This window comes from Onychostoma macrolepis, chromosome 16 (genome assembly GCF_012432095.1).
Source record: "Onychostoma macrolepis isolate SWU-2019 chromosome 16, ASM1243209v1, whole genome shotgun sequence".
NCBI classification, from domain to species: Eukaryota; Metazoa; Chordata; class Actinopteri; order Cypriniformes; family Cyprinidae; genus Onychostoma; species Onychostoma macrolepis.
The window spans coordinates 882,058-908,494 of NC_081170.1; the positions used below are offsets into that span (position 1 = coordinate 882,058).

At 41.3% G+C, this 26,437-nt stretch overlaps 1 protein-coding gene across 1 annotated transcript; it reads right to left on the reverse strand.

Moving 5' to 3' along the window:
- Positions 1–589: 589 nt before the first annotated feature.
- LOC131521323 (tripartite motif-containing protein 16-like) lies at positions 590–25,421 on the reverse strand. Its single transcript, XM_058745930.1, has 6 exons — positions 24,827–25,421; positions 24,284–24,379; positions 23,970–24,203; positions 22,350–22,509; positions 22,186–22,233; positions 590–1,430 (listed from the first exon to the last, which is right to left on the reverse strand). Exons 1-6 carry the CDS (start codon positions 25,397–25,399, stop codon positions 883–885), a joined length of 1,659 nt encoding a protein of 552 aa, XP_058601913.1. The 5' UTR covers positions 25,400–25,421; the 3' UTR covers positions 590–882.
- Positions 25,422–26,437: the final 1,016 nt, after the last annotated feature.

A 26,437-nucleotide genomic window follows, 5' to 3' on the forward strand; every position in this document is an offset into this window, starting at 1 on the left:
CCCTACTCATCTTGAGAAACTGTAGTAGGTCCGATCTTCTGTTACGTAATGTAGACCAGACACAGAGGATAGTAAATGACACAGGTTTATTGAGATGAGTAAACGGGTGAATAATGTAGAGGGATGAATATTGATACTGTCTGATGATAACGATTGATGAAGGATATCTTGCCGATGTGAGGATGCCAGGAGCTCGTGGCAGACGGGAGGCGCACACACCTTGAGGGATGGTGGATTCCAGGCAGGGAGGACGGACAAGGACAGACGAATGGAGACACCAGGGAACACAGACGATCCAGAACGAGGAGTTAAGAGTGGCGAGGTAAGTATATCCAACAGGTAAGGAGCGAGTCCACTTCGTATGTACGAGATCGGACGCTGACTAGAGTGAGGTGTGTGCTTAAGTAGTGTGGCTTGGGCTGAGTGATAATGAGGTGCAGGTGGTGTGATTAGTATTCAGGTGAATGTGATCTTGGCATGGGATTGGTGGAGGAGCCTGGCTGATCCGTGACAATTAACTCTTTTAAGTGCAACAGGCATTTATTACTTCGCTTATTAAACAGGGCTTACAGCAGCAGCAGTAGTTTATGCTTTGCAAATTCTGATTAAATATTACAACCGCAACAGCTCGCACAGTAAATTCCTACTACAACATTGTGAATATCACTCAGTATTGAAATGTTAGTGAATATTATCAATAGCAGCAGTAGCAGAAGTTTTGTTGCACTGGCCGTATCGCACTGCATACATTGCGGACAGCTTTACCTATCGTAACGGGTCTATTGACTTGTCATGTTGTGCCGCTCGCATCTGGCGTAGACACCGTGTTAAAGTAAAGTAGGCATTCGCCTAGCTACTTATATGCCTAATTAATGGACCAATCTATTCTGATTCATCAACAATATTTCTCAGTTTCACAGATGAGGCGGACCCAAAACCAAACCCAGGATAGAGCGGCTGAGTGAATGTGGTCTGGACTGTGTGGATGAGGCTCATTGTGTCAGAGACGCTGTAGAAGGACAGAGTTCCTGCACTGTGATCCACAAACACTCCTATTCTACTGCTGATGGACTCTACAGGGAGAGCAGTCTGTATCTTACTGTGCCAGAATTCGTATCTGGAGGGAAAGCAGGACAAACTCCAGGACTGATCATTATATCCAAACAAACACTCAACACCTCCCTTCCTGCTGATGCTCTTATATGACACTGATAGACGCACCCCACCAAACATATTTCCACTCCACTCCAGCTCCCAGTAACAGCGTCCACATACACTCTCTCTACACAACACCTGACGATACGCATCAAATCTGTCTGGATGATCAGGATACGACTGATCTGTGCCAGCGACAGTAATCACTCTGTTGTTCTCAGACAGACGGAGACGTTTATGTGCTGTTTTCAGATCCAGAGTGAGCTGATGGGAATCTGATGGAGATAAAACACATCAGAATCAGGAATTATGAATCTGTTTGATCGTTTCATGTAGCTGAACTCTTCATGTTCAGTGTATCATCAGTGTCTCAGTACAGATGAACAGATATCTGTGCAAATCATCATTTACATCATCAATTATAAAACTCCTCTTTCACCTTCTACAAAAAGAACATGAACACACTCTGCGTTTTTCTGCTTGTTTTCTAACTGACTTGCATTGTAGGAGGTCGTTCCTGATCCTGGGAACAATGTTGGTGACCGTGACTGTGGAAATCAACAGACATGAACAGTGTGATTCTCATGATCCTGCATCCATTCCTAAGACATTTCTAATGATATGAGATGATGATGGACTGGTTTCTGAGAGCAGATGAATCTGCAGGACTTTACCTCTGTCAGATCTTCTTGAGCTCCTCTTTGCAGAAATCCTCCAGTTTGTCTCTCAGCTGATGGACAAATTCTCTCAGGTCATCAAAAGAGAAGAGAGAACTGAAGGGATCATCATTTACGTCTGTAGATTCAGGAGTTGCTGAGAGAGACTGGAAACTCTACAGAAATCAGAAATCAAAGCTCATCAGCTCCACACTTCACCCAATAACCTGCTCCAACATCAGATTTGTGCGGCTCTTGTTGACTTGACTGATCTTTAGTAACTCACCTCAATCCAGAACTTTCACAGCATCAACTTAATCCTTCTCGTATTCATTATACAACAGATTCTAATATTTGTCACTTACACTATATGTGAACTTTCTAGGAAATAGTTCTGATGATAAAACATCTGTTAAGAACATAGATTTTCAGAATCTCATTGTAGGGTTGAGTAGATTTGCTCAGGAAAAAAAGCTCAAAGGCTACATTTAGATTGACCATTATTTATAACTTTAGAGTGTATTCACACCAGGAAAGTCCGCTAATTCACTTGCTTTGGTCTGGACCAAATACAATTATTATTATTTTTTTTTGGTGCAGTTCACTTTCACACTGCCCTTTTTGCAAGTAAACCAGAAATTGTAAACAAAACAACACATGTGCTAAGGTCATCCATTCATTGGTTCATCCATTCAACCGTACCAGAGTTCGTTTGGAAGCGGACCGAGACCACCTCTTCAGCTGGCTCTAGGTGCGGTTGTTTGGTCCGCACCCAAGTGTGATTGCTGTATTCACACCTGCCCAAAAGATCCGCACCAAAGGGGGAAACAAACTTGGGTAACACTTTAGAATAGGGAACACTAATTCACTATTAACTACGACTTTTTCCTCAACAAAGTCCTAATTTGCAGCTTATTAATAGTTAGTAAGGTAGTTGTTAAGTTTAGGTATTGGGTAGGATTAGGGACTCAAACTTGAGTTCGATTCAATCAAACCAAACAAGACAGGTGTGAACACACAATTAGAGTGGTTAGAGACATTGAATCTTCACAAAGACCCTTAAGACACAATCAGGTTTGGCTGGGTTTCTACACACTGAAACATTGCTAATATATAAACATTATAAAACTCTGCTGGATTTTAATATGTAAATATATAAACATTGCTAATATACAGCTTCTCTTTAGGTTTGGGGCCTTCATGGTAAAATTCAGGCCAATAAAAATCAATTTGATCAGGTTTGAGGATCATCTGATCCAATTTTGATGAACGTTATTCAGAATCGGTACTATCGAGTCTACTGATTTCACCATGATGTAATGAATCAAAAGGAGAAATTAGGTAAAATAGTTGACATGTAAGTGAAGTTTGCTCTAGTAGTGTTTGACAGCTAAATATATCTTCCAGAAGAAAGAGCTCAGAGAAATGATTCCGAAGAGATTTCCAGAGTCTCTTTCAAAAGAAGATGATAAGATGAGAGTCTGACTGATGATTATATAATAAGACACTCATGAAATGTTTCTCTGTGAGTCTCGTGTCACAGCAGGATCTGCTCAAGTCCACTATGATCCTGATCTTCCAGATCTGTGTTACCTGCAGGAATGTGATGTGATCCTGTGTGTGTGAAAGCTGCTCCAGCTCAGCGTCTCTCCTCCTCAGATCATTGATCTCCTGCTCCAGTCGCTCCAGTCGTCCTTCAGCTCGACTCACTGCTTGCTTTTCCTGATCTCTGATCAGCCTTATCAGCTCAGAGCGGCTTCTCTCAATGGAGCGGATGAGCTCAGTAAAGATCCTCTCACTGTCCTCCACTGCTGTCTGTGCAGAGGGCTGTTAGGACACACAGTGATTCAGGCTTCAGTGAGTCTGAACTGAGACTGAGACAAACTTATCTTCTTCTCCAGACTCACCTTATGAGACTCCACAGCCTCTCTCAGCTGCTGAAGATCTTTCTCTCTCTGCTGGATTCTCTGCTGGAACGTCTTCTGCGTCTCCTTCAGCTGATTCTGCAGGACAAATGGATGATAATGAATCTCACAGAAAACTATCATGTGAACAGATGAATCCAGTAAAAGTGGAGCTCATAACAAATGGCTGTAGGTTCAAACCCCAAAAGGGATGATCGGTTACAATCATCGAGAAATGAATTATGACTAATATTAAGGCCAATTTCACACTGCAAGCGTAAGTATCATGAAAGTGAAACTGAAATAGACAGAGCTTCACACTGACAGTGTTTCTGTGTAATTAAGCTGCAGCTCTACACAGAAAATAAACAGACTATTTAGACTGTGAGTCTGTAAAGTAGGTTCCTCTTCCTAATTATATATACAGACATTATGTTTATTTAGTAGTTTCCACTTTTTTGTTATATCTTGTATTATAAAAGGAAATGGTGGAAAATGAACCATTTTTAATAAAAAATAAACTCAAGATGAAGGCACACCCATTTACAGCAGCAAATATCATGGTGGCTGCATTTACACTTGGCATTAATATGCGATCACCATGATCTGATCAAGCAGATTAGATCATCAGTCAATCGGACACGGTGCCTTTACATTTGGCAACATCAAATGACTTCTCTATCTGGATAACAGATTGGATCTGTCTTTCCTGCACAATATTTTAATAAGTCTGCAGATATGATTTTGGGGTGGGGTAAATGCACATTCATTACAGAGAATGAGTGGTTCTGCAAATTTCAGGCACTTTCCTCCATCGTTCTACTGACAGTTTGGGAGAGAGGGTGCAGGGTTTTCCATGCTGTTGACTTGCGAATGCAGACATGATGGCTGGTTTCTATAATGTGTGAACATATCCCCTATCGTTTCTACAACAAAAAGAATCTGTGCGCCTTGCTATCACTAGTTTTATTTTGATTTTCCGAATCTGCTGCTAGCTTTTAGCCCATTAGCTTCGCCAGAGCAGTTGCCATTAATCTTGCTTACATTGCTAACAGTCTATTCACACACATTACCATTGTTTTACTTACTGTTACTTGCTTTTACTTGCGTGTCTGGCTTTGATTGCAGGAGTGCAGCTCGAGCTGGAGGTCGTGGAGAAGCAGATCCATGATCTGCTGGAGAAGCAGATCCATGATCTGCTAGAGAAGCAGGCCCAGCTGCGTGAGCAGAGAGCCCCGTTGGAAACATCCCAGGCTAACACTCACAAGTTCGATATTAGTGCGGTGCGACATTAGTAATGATACTCCCACCACCTCTATTGCCTGTGTTACTGCCTGCACAGGCCCAGTGCACCCAGGATGCGATCTTCCCAGGTCTCCTTCACTCTGGCGCTGGGACACCACGGACCTTGGGTGCACCAGCAGCCGAATCGCGTCTTCAAGCCCCGGTTGAGGACTTCTCCCCCACCGCAGCCTCTGGTCTTCGAGATCTCCACTCGGAACCGTTTCGCTTCCCTTCGCGAGACACTGTGATCATCGGAGACTCCATCGTTCGGCACGTCCATGCTACGTTAGCTGAAGGTAAAGTGCACACTCACTGTTTCACTGGTGCATGTGTCCTCGATGTTTCTGCGCAGATACCGGCGATCCTGAAGGGCGATGAGAGCATCGGAGCAGTCATGCTTCACGTGGGGGGTGATTGACATCAAGCTGCGGCAGACGGAGACACTGAAGAGAGCCTGATCGAGACAGCAGCACATTGCCCGTGACAAGGATCATTGTGTCTCGAATAGTGAGGTCAAAATATAAGTTTAATGCAGGATCTAGTAAAAATTTGATCGTGATTAAACAGGAAAAATGCAAAACAAATGAACAAAAACTATTTTTAAAGCTTGGGCTCCTAAATATTAGATCACTAGCACCCAAAGCAGTTATTGTAAATGAAATGATCTCAGATAATAGTTTTGATGTACACTGTTTGACTGAAACCTGGCTCAAATCAAATGACTATATTGGTCTAAATGAGTCTACTCCACCAAGCTACTGTTATAAGCATGAGCCCCGTCAGATTGGTCGTGGCGGCGGTGTTGCAGCAATATATAGTGATATTCTCAATGTTACTTACGAAACAGGATACAGGTTTAACTCATTCAAAATGCTTCTGCTTAACCCTCTGGGGTCTAAGGGTGTTTTGGGGGCCTGGAGAAGTTTTGACATGCCCTGACATTTGTGCTTTTTTCAGTTGTTTATAAACATATAAATGGCTAAAGTCTAATAACACTGTAAACAGCACAAACTGGGCTACAATAATATGTTAGCAGCATTTATGTACATGATTGTGTTTTTGAGAAAGCAACGTTTATGCGTGGTTAGTGAAAATGTCCCAGGTTACGATGTAACCATGGTTCCCCGAGGAACGAGACGCTGCGTCGAAAACGCTAGGGGAACGCCAGTCAGTCCAATTGATGGCGAGACGTCAGGTGCGGGTGACGTCATGACCAGGAAGCTTAAAATCATGTGAGGTGCAGCCACCTTCAGCTTCTAGGAATGAAGCATAGCTCTAGTAGGGATGCCGGAGGTATGGCCCTATGACGCAGCGTCTCGTTCCCTCGGGGAACCATGGTTACATACGTAACCTGGGACGTTCCCCTTCAGGAACTCGAGCTGCGTCGAAAACACTAGGGGAACGAGATGTCCACGCCACCAGACTTGCAAATCCCTGCCTAGTGTGGAAGAGCACAGCTATGGCAAGAGAACAGAGGAGCCTGGAGTGGCTTGCAAATCTAGGTCATAGAACCTGACGAAGGTGAGGGGCGTAGACCATCCCGCAGCGTTGCAGATGTCCTGCATAGGCACACCTACCAGAAAGGCCTTAGAGGCCGCCACACTTCTCGTTGAGTGAGCCTTGACCCCCAAAGGTGAGGGGAGATCAGAGGACTCATAGGCAACAGTAATGGCATCAACTATCCACCGGCTGAGGGTCTGCTTGGAAGCAGGATGACCTCTCTTAGGGGGACCAAAACAAACAAGCAGTTGGTCCGCCTTTCTCCACAGGGCAGCTCTGTGGACATATGTGTCCAGTGCTCGTACTGGACACATACAGTTAAGCCTCTGCTGGTCGGGCTCCTGAAGGAGGAGGACAAAAGCCTGAAGTACGACAGGGCGTGGTGTAGAAGAGGGACCTTAGGGACATACCCCGCACGAGGGTACAGAAAAACTTTGTCCAGATCGGGCGCAAAGTCGAGATAGGAAGGGGCCACAGAAAGGGCCTGCAGATCTCCAACTCTCTTTAAGTCAAGTCAAGTCACCTTTATTTATATAGCGCTTTTACAATACAGATTGTGTCAAAGCACTTAACAGTATCAAATTGGAGGATAGAGTGTCAGTAATGTATAATGATAAGATTAAACACTCAATTTTGAGTTAAAGGCATTTCATTATTGAATTCAGAGATGTCATTGTCTAGCTCAGTTTAGTTTAAATAGTATCTGTGCAATCAAATCGGCGATAATCGCTAGAAATTAAGTGTCCCCAACTGAGCAAGCCAGAGGCGACAGCGGCAAGGAACCAAAACTCCCTCTGTGACAGAATGGAGAAAAAAAAACCTTGGGAGAAACCAGGCTCAGTCGGGGGGCCAGTTCTCCTCTGACCAGACGAAACCCACAGTTCAAAAGTTTATATTTCTATTTTAATTTTGTTGCAATTTCTCTCTTTAGAGAAGATATCGCTAAGAGAAATACAGTCTTTAACGTAAGAAGACGGTCTGATATCTCCTCAACAGGCTCAAAGGGAGGCCTACAGAGAGCATCTAGCACCACAGCGAGGTCCCAGGGAGGGACACAAGATCGTACCTGAGGCCTCAGCCTCATCACACCGTGGAGGAAACGTGTAACCGGGGGGTCCTTGCCCACTGACTGCCCACCAAGAGGGGCGTGGTAGGCCGCTATAGCCGCCATGTAAACCTTCAGGGTGGAGTGGGTTAACCCGGCAGAGAAACGAGCCTGCAAGAACTCCAGCACTGTACCAATCGGGCAGTTAACTGGGTCAAGCTGGCGTTCTCCGCACCATGAAGTGAAGAGTCTCCACTTCAAGGCGTACAGTTTCCTTGTTGAGGGTGCTCTAGATTGGAGGATGGTCTCAACAACCTCGGTTGAGAGACCAGAGGCTATGAGTTGTGCCCCCTCAGGGGTCACACCCACAGCTTCCACAACTCCGGGCGGGGGTGAAGTATCATGCCCTCCGCCTGTGAGAGGAGATCTCTCCTGACAGGAATCTCCCATGGAGAGCTGTCGAGGAGAGAAACCAGGTCCGAGAACCACACTCGGCCCGGCCAGAACGGGGCTATTAGCAATAGACGGACCCCGTCCCAGCGCACTCTCTCTAGAACTCCTGGGAGCAGAGCGATCGGGGGAAAAGCGTACAGACGAAGCCTAGGCCAAGTCTGTACCATAGCATCCAGCCCCAATGGAGCTGGACGAGTCAGAGAGAACCAGAGGGGACAGTGCGATGTCTGACAAGTCGCAAACAAATCCACCTGAGCCTGGCCAAAAACTCTCCATATCTGCTTCACCACCTCTGGGTGAAGCATCCATTCCCCGGGCCTCGGCCCCTGCCTCGACAGGATGTCTGCTCCCATATTGAGATGCCCAGGAATATGAACTGCTCTTAGCGAGAGAAGCTTGTTCTGGGACCACACAAGGATCCGGTGTGCCAGCTTGTATAAGGGGCGCGAACGCAGACCTCCCTGGTGGTTTATGTAAAAGACTGTGTTGTCGGTGCGCACCAACACATGGCGATCTCTTAGGTCTGGAAGAAAGTGTTTGAGTGCTCAAAACACGGCCAGCATCTCCAGGAAGTTGATGTGCCACATGAGATGGCGACCACTCCACAGACCGCAGGCAGGGTGGCCACTCATGACTGCTCCCCAACCGGTGAGGGACGCATCTGTCGCTAGCGTTACGCGGCGACAAGGGGCTCCCAGCACCGGGCCCTGAGACAAGAACCAAGGTTTCCTCCACATGTCCAAGGCACGTAGGCATCGCCGCGTGACCTTGATCATGAGAAGCGGGTTTCCCCTCGGGGAGAACCCCTTGGTCTTGAGCCACCACTGTAGGGGTCTCATGTACAGCAGGCCAAAAGGTATCACGTTGGATGCTGCTTCCATCAGACCCAGTAGCTTCTGAAACTGCTTGGCAGTGAGTGACAGACCTTCTCTGACTCTCGTGACTGCAGTGAGGATCGAATCGATTCGAGCAGGAGACAGACGTGCCTGCATCGTGGTCGAATCCCACACCACGCCCAGATATGTGGTCCTCTGTGATGGAGAAAGCACACTTTTCTTGGCGTTTAGTCTCAACCCCAACTCTTTCATGTGAGCGAGAACGACATCTCGATGTCGAACCGCCATCTGCTCTGTCTGAGCTAAAATCAACCAATCATCGATGTAACTGAGTATGCAGATGCCCTGGAGTCGCAGAGGAGCCAGAGCAGCATCCACACACTTCGTGAAAGTACGGGGTGAGAGTGGATGGATATGAAAGTATGCGTCTTTTAGATCTATCGTGACAAACCAGTCCTCGGACCTGATCTGAGACACGACCTGTTTGACAGTGAGCATTTTGAACTTCAGACGCATGACTGAGCGGTTCAATAGCTGCAGATCTAAAATCGGACGCAACCCCCCATCCTTCTTTGGAACAATGAAGTACCGGCTGTAGAACCCGGACTCCCAGTCGAGAGGAGGGACCACCTCGATGGCCTCCTTCCTCAAGAGAGTGTTCACTTCTTGTTCTAATACCAGAGCCTGCTCGGGGCCCACTAACATGAGAAAAACCCCTTTGAAAGGCAGCGGCGGAGCGCCGAACTGAATGCGATAACCTCTCTCTACAGTCTGCAGGACCCAATGAGACACATTTGGCAATAGTTTCCACGCTGCTAAATAATCTACTAAGGGAACCAGTCTCTCGAGACTGGCCTCTGGTGTACTTGGAGCTACTAGCTCGGTGCCCTGAAGCAGAGGACCGGCAGGAGACGGCCGAACTAGATGCTCGAGAGACCCCCGAAGGGGTCGCGAGGCTCTCAGCTCCGCTACGTTTCCGGGTGGGAAATACTGAGAGAGACACTCGCTGGAGACCGCTGCGCCCTGGAACATTGGCAGGGTTGGCAGAACGATCTTCAGAGGGCGCTAAGGACAGACGGACACCGTGTAATGCAGTGCACCCCGCTCTTCCCCAGTAGGGGCCGCCCTCAGCAGTCCTGGACTTATGGATGTCAGGACCGCTTCGTCGGGGGCTTCCCAGACTGAAACACAACCCTCAGATCAGGCCTCGCCTTAGAAGCCCCCGACTTAGAGCGCCACCGACCTCGGTCTCGCTCACAAGAGGCGACGCTCTGCTTCTGAACCTCTCTCTATGAAGAGCTGGTACACGGCTGGAGCTGCTCCCGCCCAGCAGCCCCCAGAGCTATGGAACGGCGAGGGAGAAACCGGTGAAACGCCGCCGCCTGTTTACGAGCCTCCTGGTGTCTGTCGACGACGGAATTGACTGCGCCGAACAGACCAGAAGGCGCAAGCGGGGCGTCCATAAGGAAGACCTTGTCTTTCTCCTTCATATCGGACAAGGTCAATTGGCTCCTTGGAGAGCTAAATCAGCGGTTCTCCTCAGTTCTACAATATCCTCAGATTTTATTTGCTCGCCTTTGTCTAGCTCTTTTAGCAGATCAGCTTGATACGCCTGCAACACTGACATAGTGTGCAGACACGCGCCAGCCTGACCCGCTGCCGTGTAATCTTTGCCCACCAGCGTTGATGTTGTGCGCAGCAGCTTGAAGGGCAAGACCGAAGCCTTCAGGCTCCAGCACGGAGGTAGCGGCTTAGCACGCAGAAAGCGTTCATCTAATTTACTTTTCTGCGATTCAGCCTGTTTCTCAGCGGGCCAATCGATGTTCAACTTGGCAACCGCGCGAGTAACTACCTCCACTAGCTCTTCATACTCTCCCTCGAGAGCCGACACTGCGTGCTTCACTCCCAAGCAGACCACACACAGACTGTGTGTATCCCCGCTCGTGATATAGCATGGGCAGGGAGGAACACAGTCTATAACGCGATCTGCTTTTGCCCTTATCCTTGGCTTTTGACATACTGTGATGCTTGGTGTACTGACAGACAACTATAAATAGGACTCACAGAACACAGATCATGACTGACACACACAGAGAGCTTTTCTGAATGACAGAAAGCTGAAGCCGGCTGCACCTCACATGCTTTTAAGCTTCCTGGTCATGACGTCACCCGCACCTGACGTCTCGCCATCAATTGGACTGATTACACATATGATTCAGAGCTTGATATCGCTGAAAGGCGTTCCCCTAGCGTTTTCGACGCAGCTCGAGTTCCTGAAGGGGAACTATCATTATTAATGCAGTGATTCACAGTGATTTAGTTAGGTATGTGACTGAGAGGGAAGAGTTACAAGAAAGAATGTGAGGACAAAATAAATTTGTATATTTTTTGTTTGTAGTTTATTAAGAATATATTTAGCTATCACACAAAAGAACTTGAGATTCACTTGTGAGTGCAGTTAAACAGTTTATAGCTGACTTTTTAGCATCATTACTTCAGTCACATGATCCTTCATAAATCATTCTAATATTCTGATTTGCTGCTCAAAAAAAAACATTTATTATTATTATTATTATGTTGAAAAGAGCTGAGAATATTTTTTCAGGTTTTTTTGATGAATAGAAGGTTCAGAAGAACAGCATTGTTTGTACTGATACTGATCTGAACACTGAGAATTAAACAGTAACACACACAGGCAGGAGTTGGGTTACATGCTCATAAATGTGTAATGTAATATAAATAAAACTGTTGTGTCAGTTTACATTGAAAAATCACACCCCAACATATATGCAATAATGGCAATGTTGTTACCCAATAAATAATTTGCAACCTGGTCTCACAGAATTCTGTGTAATGGATCCGTGCGTGGACCACGGCTGATGCCTGTCACTGACTTAACACATTGGTATCACTTCTGTGAGCCCGTCACAGAATTTTTGGCGATTCCGTGATGTCACCACAGATTCAGAGTTAAGTGTCTGTGGTCATTACACGGAATTCTGTGAGACCAGGTTGTTCAAAATGTTTCACTTGATTTCATCCATGTAGTCAGGAATTATAGTTTGGGAAAAGTCTAACTAGTCAAATGTGTAGGCCTACAAGTTGTGCCACAATAACAACAGATACAAGTAATCTTAGGCTACTCATCAGAGTGATATTCTTCAATGGATCCAGCTGCGCGACTCATCGAGCTGTGAGGTAAATTCTGGGTTGTTTCTCTCAGCGCATATTTCTTCCAGAAACAAAATAATGTTAACCAGGATGAACTTGTTTGTTTACGCGGAGGCGATGTGGGCGTTACATTAGCGCCTCAAGTGGATGTTTGAATTTGAAAAGCGTGATCGGCGCATGGACTTGACCGCATTAGATATATTGAGTTGAGACGGGAAAACTGGACATCGCCTTGGTTTCATACGGATTACTTTATCACAGAATATTTGTTTTGGACGTGACTTACTTCATTTAAAAGACATTTCAAGCTTTCTATACATATATTTCTCATGTATTTGAGGCGAGTATTCGCATAGATTCATGTTGTTTCATTTACATGTCTGTGAAGAGAGGTGACAGAGACAGAGCTGGCAGAGAACGCACCCTGTTTATTTATTTTTATTTGTATTTTTTTTATTTTAGAAAAGCACATTGTTTCGTTGTTATTATGACTATGCAGAAATAAAAGTAGACCCTTTGCTGTTTCAAACGATACCTTATTCTTATCTGTACGATCAAAACTGACAGTATTTTTAGTTCTTTTCGCGGTCGTACAGAAAATACCAAACAGCCTGCACCAGTGCAGGGAGAGCGCAGGAGGCACGAGTAATCTTAAACCATCTTTATTTACGAAAACGGGAGAATCCAACATGGAAGCAGGAGCAAATGCACGAACTCAACAAGTAGACCCGACAGAAAGGAAGAAACAAACAGGAACTTAAATACACAAGATAATTACCAACACAGGTGAATGGAATAATTAATCAACTACACAAATAAGGAAACACGGGAAGAACTAAAACAGGTGAGGAGTAATAAATCAAAACCCATGGAAACAAATGAAGAACTGAAACAGGAGGCAGGAACACAGGGAAAACAAAACCCAAACAGACCATAAACGTGACAGCCCCATAAGCTAAACCTATGCACTCAGAGGGAAAACGACTTAATAATAATAATAATAACCAACTCTTTAGTTTATTACCTTTTGTTACCACATTCAGTGTTATGGAAAAGAACCATCATGACAGAAATTTACACATTTATAAACTGTAAGAAATAAAAAGCTTCAATTTGAGACCAGAAACGCATCACGTAACTGTAAGAGTAAATAATAATAATAATAATAATAATAACTATACAGCCGTTTAAGGGAGGTTGTAAATTAACAAATTTCTCTATCCAATGCTGTCACGTACGTGACAAAAGAACGAATGACTCAAAAGACTCGGGAGATGAACTAATCAATTCTCTTTCCGGCTCTGACTGCATAGGTTAAGTTTATGAGGCTTATCTGAGACTTGTCAGATAAGAGGTGAGAGCTAATCATAGACTAAAGGCCCAGGTAAACAATGAATTAATTTTTTTCTATTTCTTATACCATTATAGTTTTGTATTGTAGTGTGATCAACGTTTGCATAAGTAGTAGATGTGTTACTCGTAACAGTAGCACATAACATTTTAATTATATTTTGATAAAATGAATGAAATGACTCGAAAAAAGATTTGTTCATTTTGCTCAACGAGACTCAAAGGTCCGAGTCAGTAAAATGATCCGAACTTCCCATCACTACTGAACTTTATTCAGCTCCTCTCTCAGTAGAACCTTTACCGATAGCGCCCTCACAGGTGAGGCAACACACATATTACAGTCACGATTTCAAATGTCCTGCCATTCGTATCTGATGAAGTTTTACAGCGCAAATTGGCATGATAAACTTGGCTGTAAACATCCTTCGTTGAGACACGTGTCTTTTAGGAGGCAAGTTTTTATGATGTTGGAGTCTAATGAAAATACATTGGACATGAATTTTCGAGTGAAACATGAAGGAGGATCGTATATAGTGTATGCGACCTCCGGCAGTGTACGATGTTTCCAATGTCTCCACATTCAAAACAAGCATCTTGCCTGTCCGCACAAGAGAACAGGTGCAGAGAGCGCGGCAGGCTCAAGGGTTGATGCTTCAGATAACATCGAAGATCTGGCTGAGGCCATTCGACATGACATTGTTCCAACTGTTGAGGTGAGTGCTGTTAACCCTCTGGGGTCGACAAACATGGATACGCGTTTTGTGGCAGATTTTCCTGATAAGGCCGAAAAGAGCTTGAATTACTCTTCCATTTTTGATCGTACAGATAAGAGCAATACACCATTCGAATCGTAAGTGGTCTACTTTTATTTGTATACACTCATAATAACAACTAAACTTTGTGCTTTTGAAGAATAAAGAAAACAAAAAGGGTGCGTTCTCAGTCTTCACTCTCTCTGCGAACTGCTTTTTGAAATGTGTCACTAAAATGAACTGTAACTCAGCAAATACTTCACACAGAGACATGAGAAATATATCTATAGAAAGCTTGAAATGTCTACTCTTAAATTAAGTCTTACCAAAAACAAATATTCTGTGATAAAGTAATCCGTATGAAACCAAGGACAGGTCCAGTTTTTCTGTCTCGTCTCATTATCTCTAATTAGGCCACACCCACGCGCTGCTCGCGCTATTGATATTACAAATCTCCACGTGAGACACGTGGCATGTAAACGCCCACACCACCGTAAACAAAGCAGCAACACATTCATCTCAGATACTTTTCAGTTTTGGAAGAACACGCTGTGAGGAATAAGCCTTGTATTTACCTCAGAAACGCGCTGAGAGGAAAAAGCCTTGTATGTACCCCGGAAGACGCACTGAGAGGAAAAAGCTTTGTTTACCTCACAAACAGAATGTGCAGACCGGAGCCAGCGGAGGAGATCTTTTATACAGAGTAAGTAATGTTTCTTATTGCCATTAGATAATGTGTTGTTGTTGAACGCATTTACTAGTTGAACTTTTCCCAAACTATAACTCCAGAATAAAATGTGTGAAATTCGAGTGCAACATTCTGAAATATGATAGGCAACCTTTCATTGCATTTAAATGTTGCAGGACGTGAGGATAGTTATATATTCTATAAACAATGGTATAAAAGTAATGTCTAAGAAAGTTTAGACCACTCTTTACTGTGAAATAGCCTACTCTGTTTGCAAATACCTGCTCAAACATGTTTATAATGAGCTTAACAATAATAATTTAGTTACTATAAAATGTTGTTTTTGTATTGTATACATGATAAGCATGTGTGCATCTACATTATAAAATCATGTGGGCAATATTGGTGATTGCTAATGTAATAATATAGTTGCTCCTGAGAAGCCTATCAACATGCTCACTAATTTATTTATTTATTAATTTTAGTGTGTGTGGGGGGGTGCTTTATTTATTTTGAATAGTAAAAATATGTAGGCCTATATATTATAACACATATAATGTAATGTTTTTGCTGTACTTTGGATCAAATAAATGCAGGCTTGGTGAGCTGAAGACACTTCTTAAAAAAAGACAAATCTTACTGTTTAAAAATTTTGACTGGTAGTCTATATATTGTCACCATGTTTGCTTCGTCTTTGTCTGTTCATTGTGTTGCTCACATCTGTTTTGTGTTTTTTCATGCAGTTCCTGCTGTCTCCCGTTTTCCTGGGTTCCAGTTTCCTGCCACTGTTTTGGATATTTTGGATATTGCACCCACGATGTCTTGACTCTTCTGTTGTTTACTTGTTTGTTTGTTCCTAATAAACTGTTTAACTGCACTCGCAAATGAATCTCAAGTTATTTTATGTTTTATATATATATATATATATATATATATATACACACACATTTCTTTTTTCCTCACATTCTTTCTTGTAGCAATTCTCTCTCAGTCACATACCTGACTCAATGGCTCATTATGCAGCTCATTATGTGGGTCTTTGTCTTCTCAGCTGTGAATCACAGCATTATCCAGGATTGTTCACGCCCTCTCGCATAGACCCTTTCTACTCAAAAAGTGACTTAGAAAATTTAAATCAATATATTGTTTTATCTGAATGAGTGAGTAAGATTATTTTCAGATCATTTTGAAGCAAAAATTCTAGGTTACAAGATCCAGTTCTCAAAACCCTTTCTTTTTCAAATGTTCTGTATGTGTTTTATGGCCTTATTTCAGTTACTTTAAAATTGTTCTTTTTCTCTAACCATGCATAAACGTTGTTTTCTCAAAAACACAATCACGTACGTACATGCTGCTCTCATATTATTGTAGCCCAGTTTGTGCTGAATACAGTGTTTTTAGACTTTAGCCATTAAAATGTTTATAAGCAACTAAAAAGCACAAATATCAGGGCATGTCAAAACTTCTCCGGGGCCCCAAAACTCCCTCAGACCCCAGAGGGTTAATGATGATGCTGTGGTATCTGCTGAAAATACTGAATTTGTTCCCTCAGTTTCTAATGATGTTTGTGCTGATGGAGATTTGGAACCTGGTGTTAGTGCAAAGACTATAGTGTCTGATGTTAAAACTGATGATGCAGTTCCTAGTACTAGTGCTGATAAAAAGTCGGAAGATGTAAAATATGCAAGTCAAGAAGAATTGTGCTATGATGTAATTAATGAGGAAATGGAGGCGGTGTTGTCTGATGATCTTGAATTGCAGGAAGATTCTCATTGTGATGATAATTCACAAGGAGCTGTACTCAGTTCAGTTCGACCTGATTTTTCAGGCGGCTTTAACAAAGACTCATTGTATAGCTTAGAAGAAATCAACAGCTCTCTGGATGAAACTTATGATAAACAGGTTAACATAAAAGATTTTTTTCTGATGTAGACAAATTTGTTGAGTGTGTTACTTTTTATCAGAGAAACGTTGGAATTGATTAGCTTAGTGAGAAGAAACACTTTAGGTTGAGAAAGCATCTTACCACTATAAAGAAACGTAAAGAAATGGATAGGAAAAAGAAGAAAGCCAAAAATCAAAATAAGTTTAATATAACAATATACAATGCATCACATGGTGTCTTTTCTTTGCTTTTTCCTCTTGCTTTGTTTCCAACTTTTTGGAAACTTCAGAACTTTTTCTGTGTATGGAAACTTTAAGAATAGGTTCTCTAAACATTAATGGTGGGAGGGACAGCTCTAAGCATGCTCTTGTTAATGAAATTGTTGAACAGAAGAAGTTTAGGTAACACTTTATAATAACTGCACACTATGAATCATTAGTTAATCATTAGTAAATAGTCAATTCATCATTTATAAAGCATTATTCCAACATTAATAGGCATTAGTAAGCAGTTTATAAATACAGCTATAAATGTTTTGTTCTTGAGCATATCTATAATGTTTAATAATTGTATTTTCATACTTTATTAATGATCAGTTTATAATTTCTAAATTATTACGTTATTTACAAACCAGTTATTTAGGAGTTGTCAGTGGTTCATAAGATCATTTAGAAAGTGTAAGTAAATGATTAATAAACTATTTAAATGTACATTTATGAATCTTATTATTTAGACACATGATAATAGTTGCTCAGTGTGTTAATAAATGCTTTATTAACACATATTCCTGCTGTAATTCATGATTAAGTCAGGTAGTTATAAAACATTTAGTAGTTGCCAGTCATCTATTTTTGTGAGCTCATCTAAAGTGAGGAATATTCATACCTCGTAAAGCATTTACAAAGGAGATTTAAAGGCTCATTTATCTTCCAAACAGACAAGTTAAACAAACACAACACAGAGGGATACAGAACACAGAAATATTTTTTCATGATGCAAAAAGGAAACTGTACAACTAAAAATAAAAAGTAAAGTGTACAGTTGGACAGTTTAATTTTTTTTTTCATCTAGAAATAAATATTTTTGAGTTCTGTATCCCTCTGTGTTGTGTTTATTTTTTTTTCTGTTAGGAAGATAACTGAGCCTTTAAATCTCCTTTGTAATAGATATGCTTATAAATCAAGAACAAGGCATTTATAGCTGTATTTATAAACTGCTTACTAATGACTATTAATGTTGGGACAATGCTTTATAAAGGATGAACTGACTATTTACTAATGCTTACCTAATGATTCATAGCGTGCAGTTATTATGAAGTGTTACTGAAGTTTAATATTGTTTTCCTACAAGAAACGCATAGTGATGTTGTAAATGAAACTGAGTGGAATTTGTGGTGGAAAGGACTGTAACAAAGTCAAAGTCAATGTGCAGGAAGGAAGAGGACGAGGTCGACTGGGCTGTCACTGGGGGTTTATTTAGCTTTTCTTCTCAACAAAAAGTCGCGCTATCTGCGCTCAATATAACACAATGCATACTCAATATAAAGTCCTGCTCTCTTGAGCAATAGTGGGTTCCACACCCGCACAATCCCCAGCCAGCAGCCCGCAGTCAGCAGTAGGTCTCTCTCTCCCTCTCTGACGTTCCCAGGTCAGAGAGCAAAACTGCCTTTGCTCTCCTCGGGAGGGCAGGAGGTATGGGACTGGACAAGCATCTGTTCCTATTGCAGCTCCAAGATGACGATCGGGTGGATCTTACATCAATTTATAAGTCAACTCTGGAAGCATGGAAAGTGTTTACTATCACGCGCTCATCAGATGAACCTGCTGGTTTGTGGCTATTTGAGGAACCAGTCTTTTTCAACTCTTTGTTACAATCAAGACTGATGTCTGCCCAGAGTCTGCGCTCACGTTTAATTGCTGCTGGATGCATAAAGCTGGGACATGTCTTGAGTATTAAAATGGACTGAGTTCTTAGGAACTAATTCTTCCCCTAGAGGCTGTTGGCGGTCCCTATATAAACGACCAATTGACAAACGAACAGGTGACCTCCAATGGAGGATTGTACATGGGGCCATAGCCACAAACAGACACGTGGTGCATCTTAATCCTTCTGTAAGGGTGGGTTGCTCTTTTTGTTCAGAAGTTGAAACAGTTTTTCATTTATTCGTACAGTGTTCTCGGTTAAATGATCTTTTTATGCTTTTATCCCAATGGTTTGCAGGAATTGGTGAAGCTTTCTCTTTTTAAGTATTAATTTATGGTCCAAAATATTCAGCAAGTAGGAAAAATATGTTGACTCTATTGTATTGTTTGTCTGGTACAGCAAAATTAGCAATTTGGAAATCTAGGAAAAACAAATTGTTAGGGCAATATTCTTTGAATGTATTGAATAGGTTTATAAGACTGGTGGCAGCTCGTCTTAGGATAGAGCATTCTTATTATAAATTGGTAAAGTGTGTAGAAGTGTTTATAGATGTTTGGGGGATAAATGAGGTTTTATGTACAGTTAATGAAGATGGTGATTTGTTGATTGCTTTTTTTTTTAAAAAAGGAACTTTTATAATTTTTTTTAATGTTTAATTTTTTGGTTTGTGTTTTTGAAAGGTTATTTCTGTGATTGAAAATACTGTGTATTAATAAAGGTGCCTTCCAAATTCTCCTTCTCTCTTTCTCTTTCTTTCTCTCTCTCTCTCTCTCTCATATTTTCACACACACATTTGTTTCTGAGAATTGTGGGGACTTTCCATAGACTTCATTACTTTTATACTGACCAAACGATATTTTATGTACCCTAACCCAACTCTAACCCTAAACCTACCCCTTACAGAAAACCTGTTTGCATTGTTACACATTCAGATAAACATCTTTTACTATTTTTTTTCCCCCTCATGGAAAGGCAGGCCACCCTGCCCTCATGGGGACCCCACAATGTCAAAAATAATTCAGGTTTTACTATCCTTGTAGGGACATTTGGTCCCCACAATGTAGCATAAACAAGTACACACACACACACACACACACACACACTTTTAACATTTTAATTTCATGTCATTTACAGGTTTTAACCACTGATCTATAATAGAATAAATTATTAACTATCTGTACTATTATTAACTAACTAAAAATAAAAACAAATTCCACAGTTAATAATTAAATGTGTGAAGATAAAAACAGTGACTTGTGACACCAGAAGACAAAAAACATAAAACACTGGAAAGGTCCAGAGCTCCATAAGGTGAATAATGAAAAAAATTTATTGACTGTGATCATCTGAATGAAAGGTAATTATGATAGATGTGACACTACATTAAAAACTAAATCAACACAAACAGAGTTTGAGAAAAGCATAGAAACAAATGGTCACTCAGGACTCACACACACACACACACACACACTGATCTTACTGTCTATATGTGACCCTGGACCACAAAACCAGTCTTAAGTCACTGGGGTATATTTGTAGCAATAGCCAAAAATACATCGTATGGGTCAAAATTACTGATTTTTCTTTTATACCAAAAATAATTAGGTCATAATCCTAATAATCATTAAGTAAAGATCATGGTCCATGAAGATATTTTGTAAATTTCCTACCGTAAATATATAAACACTTAATTATTGATTAGTAATATGGGTAACACTTTATAATAACTGCACACTATGAATCATTAGTTAATCATTAGTAAATAGTAAATTCATTATTTATAAAGCATTGTTACAACATTAATAGGCATTAGTAAGCAGTTTATAAAAACAGCTATAAATGTTTTGTTCTTGAGCATATCTGTAATGTTTAATAACTGTATTTTCATACTTTATTAATGATCAATTTATCATTTCTAAATTATTACGTTATTTACAAACCAGTTATTTAGGAGTTGTCAGTGGTTCATAAGATCATTTAGAAAGTGTAAGTAAATGATTAATAAACTATTTAAATGTAGATGAGTAAAACTGAGCTAGACAATGACATCTCTGTAAATATTTTTTTCAAGATGCAAAAATTAAACTGTACAACTGTACAACTAAAAAGAAAAATTAAAGTGTACAGTTGGACAGTTTCATTTTTTTTTTTTTTATCTTGAAATAAATATTTTTGAGTTCTGTATCCCTCTGTGTTGTGTTTATTTTTTTTTCTGTTAGGAAGATAACTGAGCCTTTAAATCTCCTTTGTAATAGATATGCTTATAAATCAAGAACAAGGCATTTATAGCTGTATTTATAAACTGCTTACTAATGACTATTAATGTTGGGACAATGCTTTATAAAGGATGAACTGACTATTTACTAATGCTTACCTAATGATTCATAGCCTGCAGTTATTATAAAGTGTTACCGTAATATGCATTGCTAAGAACTTAATTTGGACAACTTTAAAGGCGATCTTTTCAATATTTGTATTTTTTTTGGACCCTCAGATTCCAGTTTTTCAAATAGTTGTATTTCAGCCAAATATTGTCTGATCTTAACAAACCATACATCAATGGAAAGCTTATTTGTTCGAATTTCAGATGATGTATACATCTCAATTTCGAAAAATTGACCCTTATGACTGGTTTTGTGGTCCAGGGTCACATATGAGGATTACACATATATTCTGACATGTTATTTCCACTGATAGAAGTTTAGCTGCAGCATTAATGTCATGAAGAGAAAAGAAAAGACTCTATACCATCTCATTGTTACTGATTCATCATGCAGCTCTAAGCATTATATGTAGAATCTCTCATCAATCTATTCTGATTCATCAACAATATTTCTCAGTTTCAAAGATGATCCGGTTCCAAATCCAAACCCAGCATAGAGTGGCTGAGTGAATGTGGTCTGGACTGTGTGGATGAGGCTCATTGTGTCAGAGACGCTGTAGAAGGACAGAGTTCCTGCACTGTGATCCACAAACACTCCTATTCTCCTGATGATGGACTTCACAGGGAGAACAGTCTGTATCTTATTGTGCCAGAATACGTATCTGGAGGAAGGGCAGCATAAACTCCAGGACTGATCATTATGTCCAAACATACACTCATTACCCACTCCCTTCCTGCTGATGCTCTTATATGACACTGATATACGCACACCTCTATCTCCACTGCACTCCAGCTCCCAGTAACAGCGTCCACACACACTCTCTCTACACAACACCTGACGCCAATAATCAAATCTGTCTGGATGATCAGGATACGACTGATCTTTGCCAGCGACAGTAATCACTCTGTTGTTCTCAGACAGACGGAGGTGTTTATGTGCTGTGTTTTGATCCGGAGTGAGCTGATGGGAATCTGATGGAGATAAAACACATCAGAATCAGGAATTATGAATCTGTTTGATCTTTTCATGTAGCTGAACTCTTCATGTTCAGTGTATCATCAGTGTCTCAGTACAGATGACCAGATATCCTGTGCAAATCATCATTTACATCATCAATTACAAAACTCTTCTTTCACCTTCTACATGAAGAACATGAACACACTCAGTGAGTTTTTCTGCTTGTTTTCTTACTGACTTACATCGTAGGAAGACCTTCCTAGTTCTGGGAACAGTGTTGGTGACTGTGACTGTGGAAATCAACAGACATGAACAGTGTGAACAGACATTTCTAATATGATGTTCTCCATGATATTAGATGATGATGGACTCGTTTCTGAGAGCAGATGAATCTCCAGGACTTTACCTCCGTCTGAGATCTTCTTGAGCTTCTCTTTGAAGAAATCCTCCAGTTTGTCTCTCAGCTGATGGACAGATTCTCTCAGATCATCAGAAGAGAAGAAAGAAATGAAGAGATCGTCACTTACTTCTGTAGTTTCAGGAGGTGCTGAGAGAGACTGGAAACTCTACAGAAAACAGAAATCAGAACTCATCAACTCCACACTTCACCCAATAACCTGCACCAACATCAGATTTGACTGATCTTTAGTAACTCACCTCAATCCGGCACTTTCACAGCATCAACTTCATTCATCTCATATTTATTATATCTCATTAGAGCTACAGATTCTAGTATTTTCCACTTACACTATATGTGAACTTTCTAGGAAATAGTTTTGATGATAAAACATCTGTTAAGAACATAAATGTCCATCTAACAGCTCAAGCACATCAGTGGAGTCTCATTGTAGGGTTGAGTAGATTTGCTCAGGAAAAGAAGCTCAAAGGCTACATTTAGATTGACCATTATTTATAACTTTAGAGTGTATTCACACCAGGACAGTCCGCTAATTCATTTGCTTTGGTCTGGACCAAATACTTTTTTTTCTTTTCTTTTCTATTTTTTCTTTTTTTTGTGCAGTTCGCTTTCACACTGCGCTTTTTGCAAGTGAACCAGAAATTGTCCATTCATTGGTTCACCCATTCAACCGTACCAGAGTTTGTTTGGAAGTGGACCAAGACCACCTCTTCAGCTGGCTCTCGGTACGGTTGTTTGGTCCGCACCCGAGTGTGATTGCTGTATCCACACCTGCCCAAAAGATCCGCACCAAAGGGGCAAACAAACTTGAGTTCAATTCAATCAAACCAAATGAGACAGGTGTGAATACACCCTTAGAGTGGTTAGAGACATTGAATCTTCACAAAGACCTTTAAGACACAATCAGGTCTAGCTGGGTTTCTACACACTGAAACATTGCTATAATATAGCTTCTCTTTATATTTGTGACAAATGGTCAAATTCAGGCCAATAAAAATCAATTTGATCAGGTTTGAGGATCATCTGATCCAATTTTGATGAAAGTTACTCAGAATCGGTACTATCGAGTCTACTGATTTCACCATGATGTAATGAATCAAAAGGAGAAATTAGGTTAAAAAAAAAGTTGAGATGTAAGTGAAGTTTGCTCTAGTGATGTTACAGCTAAATATATCTTCCAGAAGAAAGAGCTCAGTACGGAGCCCTGTACATGACATGCAAGAAAAATAAATAAATCGTGCGCACGATTTACTAATTCGTTCCTTCGATTTTCTAAATTGTGCACTCGATTTGCTAATTCGTTCCCTTGATTTATAAATCGTGTGCATAATTTATAAATCGAGGGAACAAAATAGTAAATTGTGCACACGATTTAGCCTACTTTTCTTTTTTTTTTTCCCTGCATGTCATGTGCGGGGCTCTGTAGCTCAGAGCAATGGTTCCTAAAATATTTTCAGAGCCATTTGTAAGTGGCGTCTCTTTCAAATGAAGATGATCAGATGAGAGTCTGACTGATGATTATATAATAAGACACTCATGAAATGTTTCTCTGTGAGTCTCCTGTCACAGCAGTGTCACTATGATCTTGTTCTTCTAGATCTCTGTTACCTGCAAGAATGTGATGTGATCCTGTGTGTGTGAAAGCTGCTCCAGCTCAGCGTCTCTCCTCCTCAGATCATTGATCTCCTGCTCCAGTCGCTCCAGTCGTCCTTCAGCTCGACTCACTGCTTGCTTTTCCTGATCTCTGATCAGCCGTATCAACTCAGAGCGGCGTCTCTCAATGGAGCGGATGAGCTCAGTAAAGATCCTCTCACTGTCCTCCACTGCTGTCTGTGCAGAGGGCTGTTAGGACACACAGTGATTCAGGCTTCAGTGAGTCTGAACTGAGACTGAGACAAACTTCTCTTCTTCTCCAGACTCACCTTCTGAGACTCCACAGCCTCTCTCAGCTGCTGGAGATCTTTCTCTCTCTGCTGGATTCTCTGCTGGAACGTCTTCTGCGTCTCCTTCAGCTGCTTCTGCAGGACAAACGGATGATAGTGAATCTGACAGAAAACCATCATGTGAACAGATGAATCCAGTAAAAGTGGAGCTGATAACAAATGGCTGTAGGTTCAAACTCCAGAAGGGATGATCAGTTACAATCATCGAAAAATTAATTATGATGAATATTAAGGCCCATTTCACACTGCAAGTGTAAGTATCATGAAGTGAAAATTGAATGTTTAATCTTATCATTATACATTACTGACACTCTATCCTCCAATTTGATACTGTTAAGTGCTTTGACACAATCTGTATTGTAAAAGCGCTATATAAATAAAGGTGACTTGACTTGACTTGAAACTGAAATAGACAGAGCTTCACACTGACAGTGTTTCTGTGTAATTAAGCTGCAGCTCTACATAGAAAATAAACAGACTATTGGATCACTACACTGAGTATTTATCACTAGTTTTTAATACCTGTTTCTCTGTCCTCTGTGCTGCAGCTGAGACAGTGTCGTGGTTTTTATGTTCATCCATCGTACACAGCACACATATACATTTCTGGTCAGTGCGACAGAAAACCTCAAGGAGCTTGTCATGTTTCTGGCAGATCATCTCCTGCAGTCGTCCAGTGGCATCAGTCAGATTGTGTCTCTTTCCTTTAAACCAACTCTCATGTTGTTCAAGGTGATTCTGACAGTAAGAGTTCAGACACATCAGACAGGACTTGAACGCTTTGTATTTTCTTCCAGTACAGACGTCACACTGGACATCTCCAGCTCCAGCGTCACAGTCAGCAGGACGTTTCCTCTTCTTCAGTTTCTCCTCCACTTCAGCCAGCATGGTGTTTCTAGCTAAAGCAGGTCTTGGACTGAAGGTCTGTTTGCACTGAGGGCAGCTGTAGACTCTCATCTGATCCTCCTGATCCCAGCAGCCTGTAATACAGCTCTTACAGTAACTGTGTCCACACTGGATGGTCACTGGATCCTTCAGGAGATCCTGACACACTGGACACAAGAACTCATCCTGAAAAACTCTGGCTTCTGCCATTTTACTGCTTGAATACAGAGCCACAAACACTCAACAGCTCACTGCACTTCAGTTTCTCTTTCCCTGAACACGTGTTTCCTGGTTCTGTGTTTGAGTAAAACAGTTGTGTCTGTGAGTCTGTAAAGCAGGTTCCTCTTCCTCATTATATATGCAGACATTATGATTGTTTAGTAGTTTCCACTTTTTTGTTATATCTTGTATTGAAGATGAAGATGAAGGCACACCCATTTACAGCAGCAAATATCATGGTGGCTGCATTTACACTTGGCATTAATATGCGATCACCATGATCTGATCAAGCAGATTAGATCATCAGTCAATCGGACACGGCGCCTTTGCATTTGGCAACATCAAATGACTTCTCTATCTGGATAACAGATTAGACCTGTCTTTCCTGCACAATATTTTAATAAGTCTGCAGATATGGCAGAGTGCAAAGTTGATCTGAAGTGATGTTTTTTTTTAATGCTAACTGGTTTGGGGAAAATGCACATTCTTTACAGAGAATGAGTGGTTCTGCAACTTTCAGGTACTTTCCTCCATCGTTCTTCTGACAGTTTGGGAGGGAGTGTGCGGGGTTTTCCATGATGTTGACTTGCGAATGCAGACATGATGGCTGGTTTCTATAACGTGTGAACATATCCCCTATCGTATTCTACAACAAAAAGAATCAGTGCGCCTTGCTATCAGTTTTGTTTTGATTTCCAAAATCTGCTGCTAGCTTTTAGCCCATTAGCATCACCAGAGCGGTTGGCGTAAATCTTGCTTACATTGCTTACAAATCTATTGACACACAGAACCTTTGTTTTATTTACAGTTACTTGCTTTTATGGGGATGTGTGTCTGCCTTTGAGTGCAGGAGTGCAGCTCGAGCTGGAGGCCGTGGAGAAGCAGATCCATGATCTACTTGATCAAGAGCCTGATCAAGACGGTACGCAGCACATCGCCCACGATAAAGATCATCGTGTTAGGACCGCATCCTACATTGTTTCTCGAATAGTGAGGTCAAAATAAAAATTGAATGCAGGATCTAGTCAA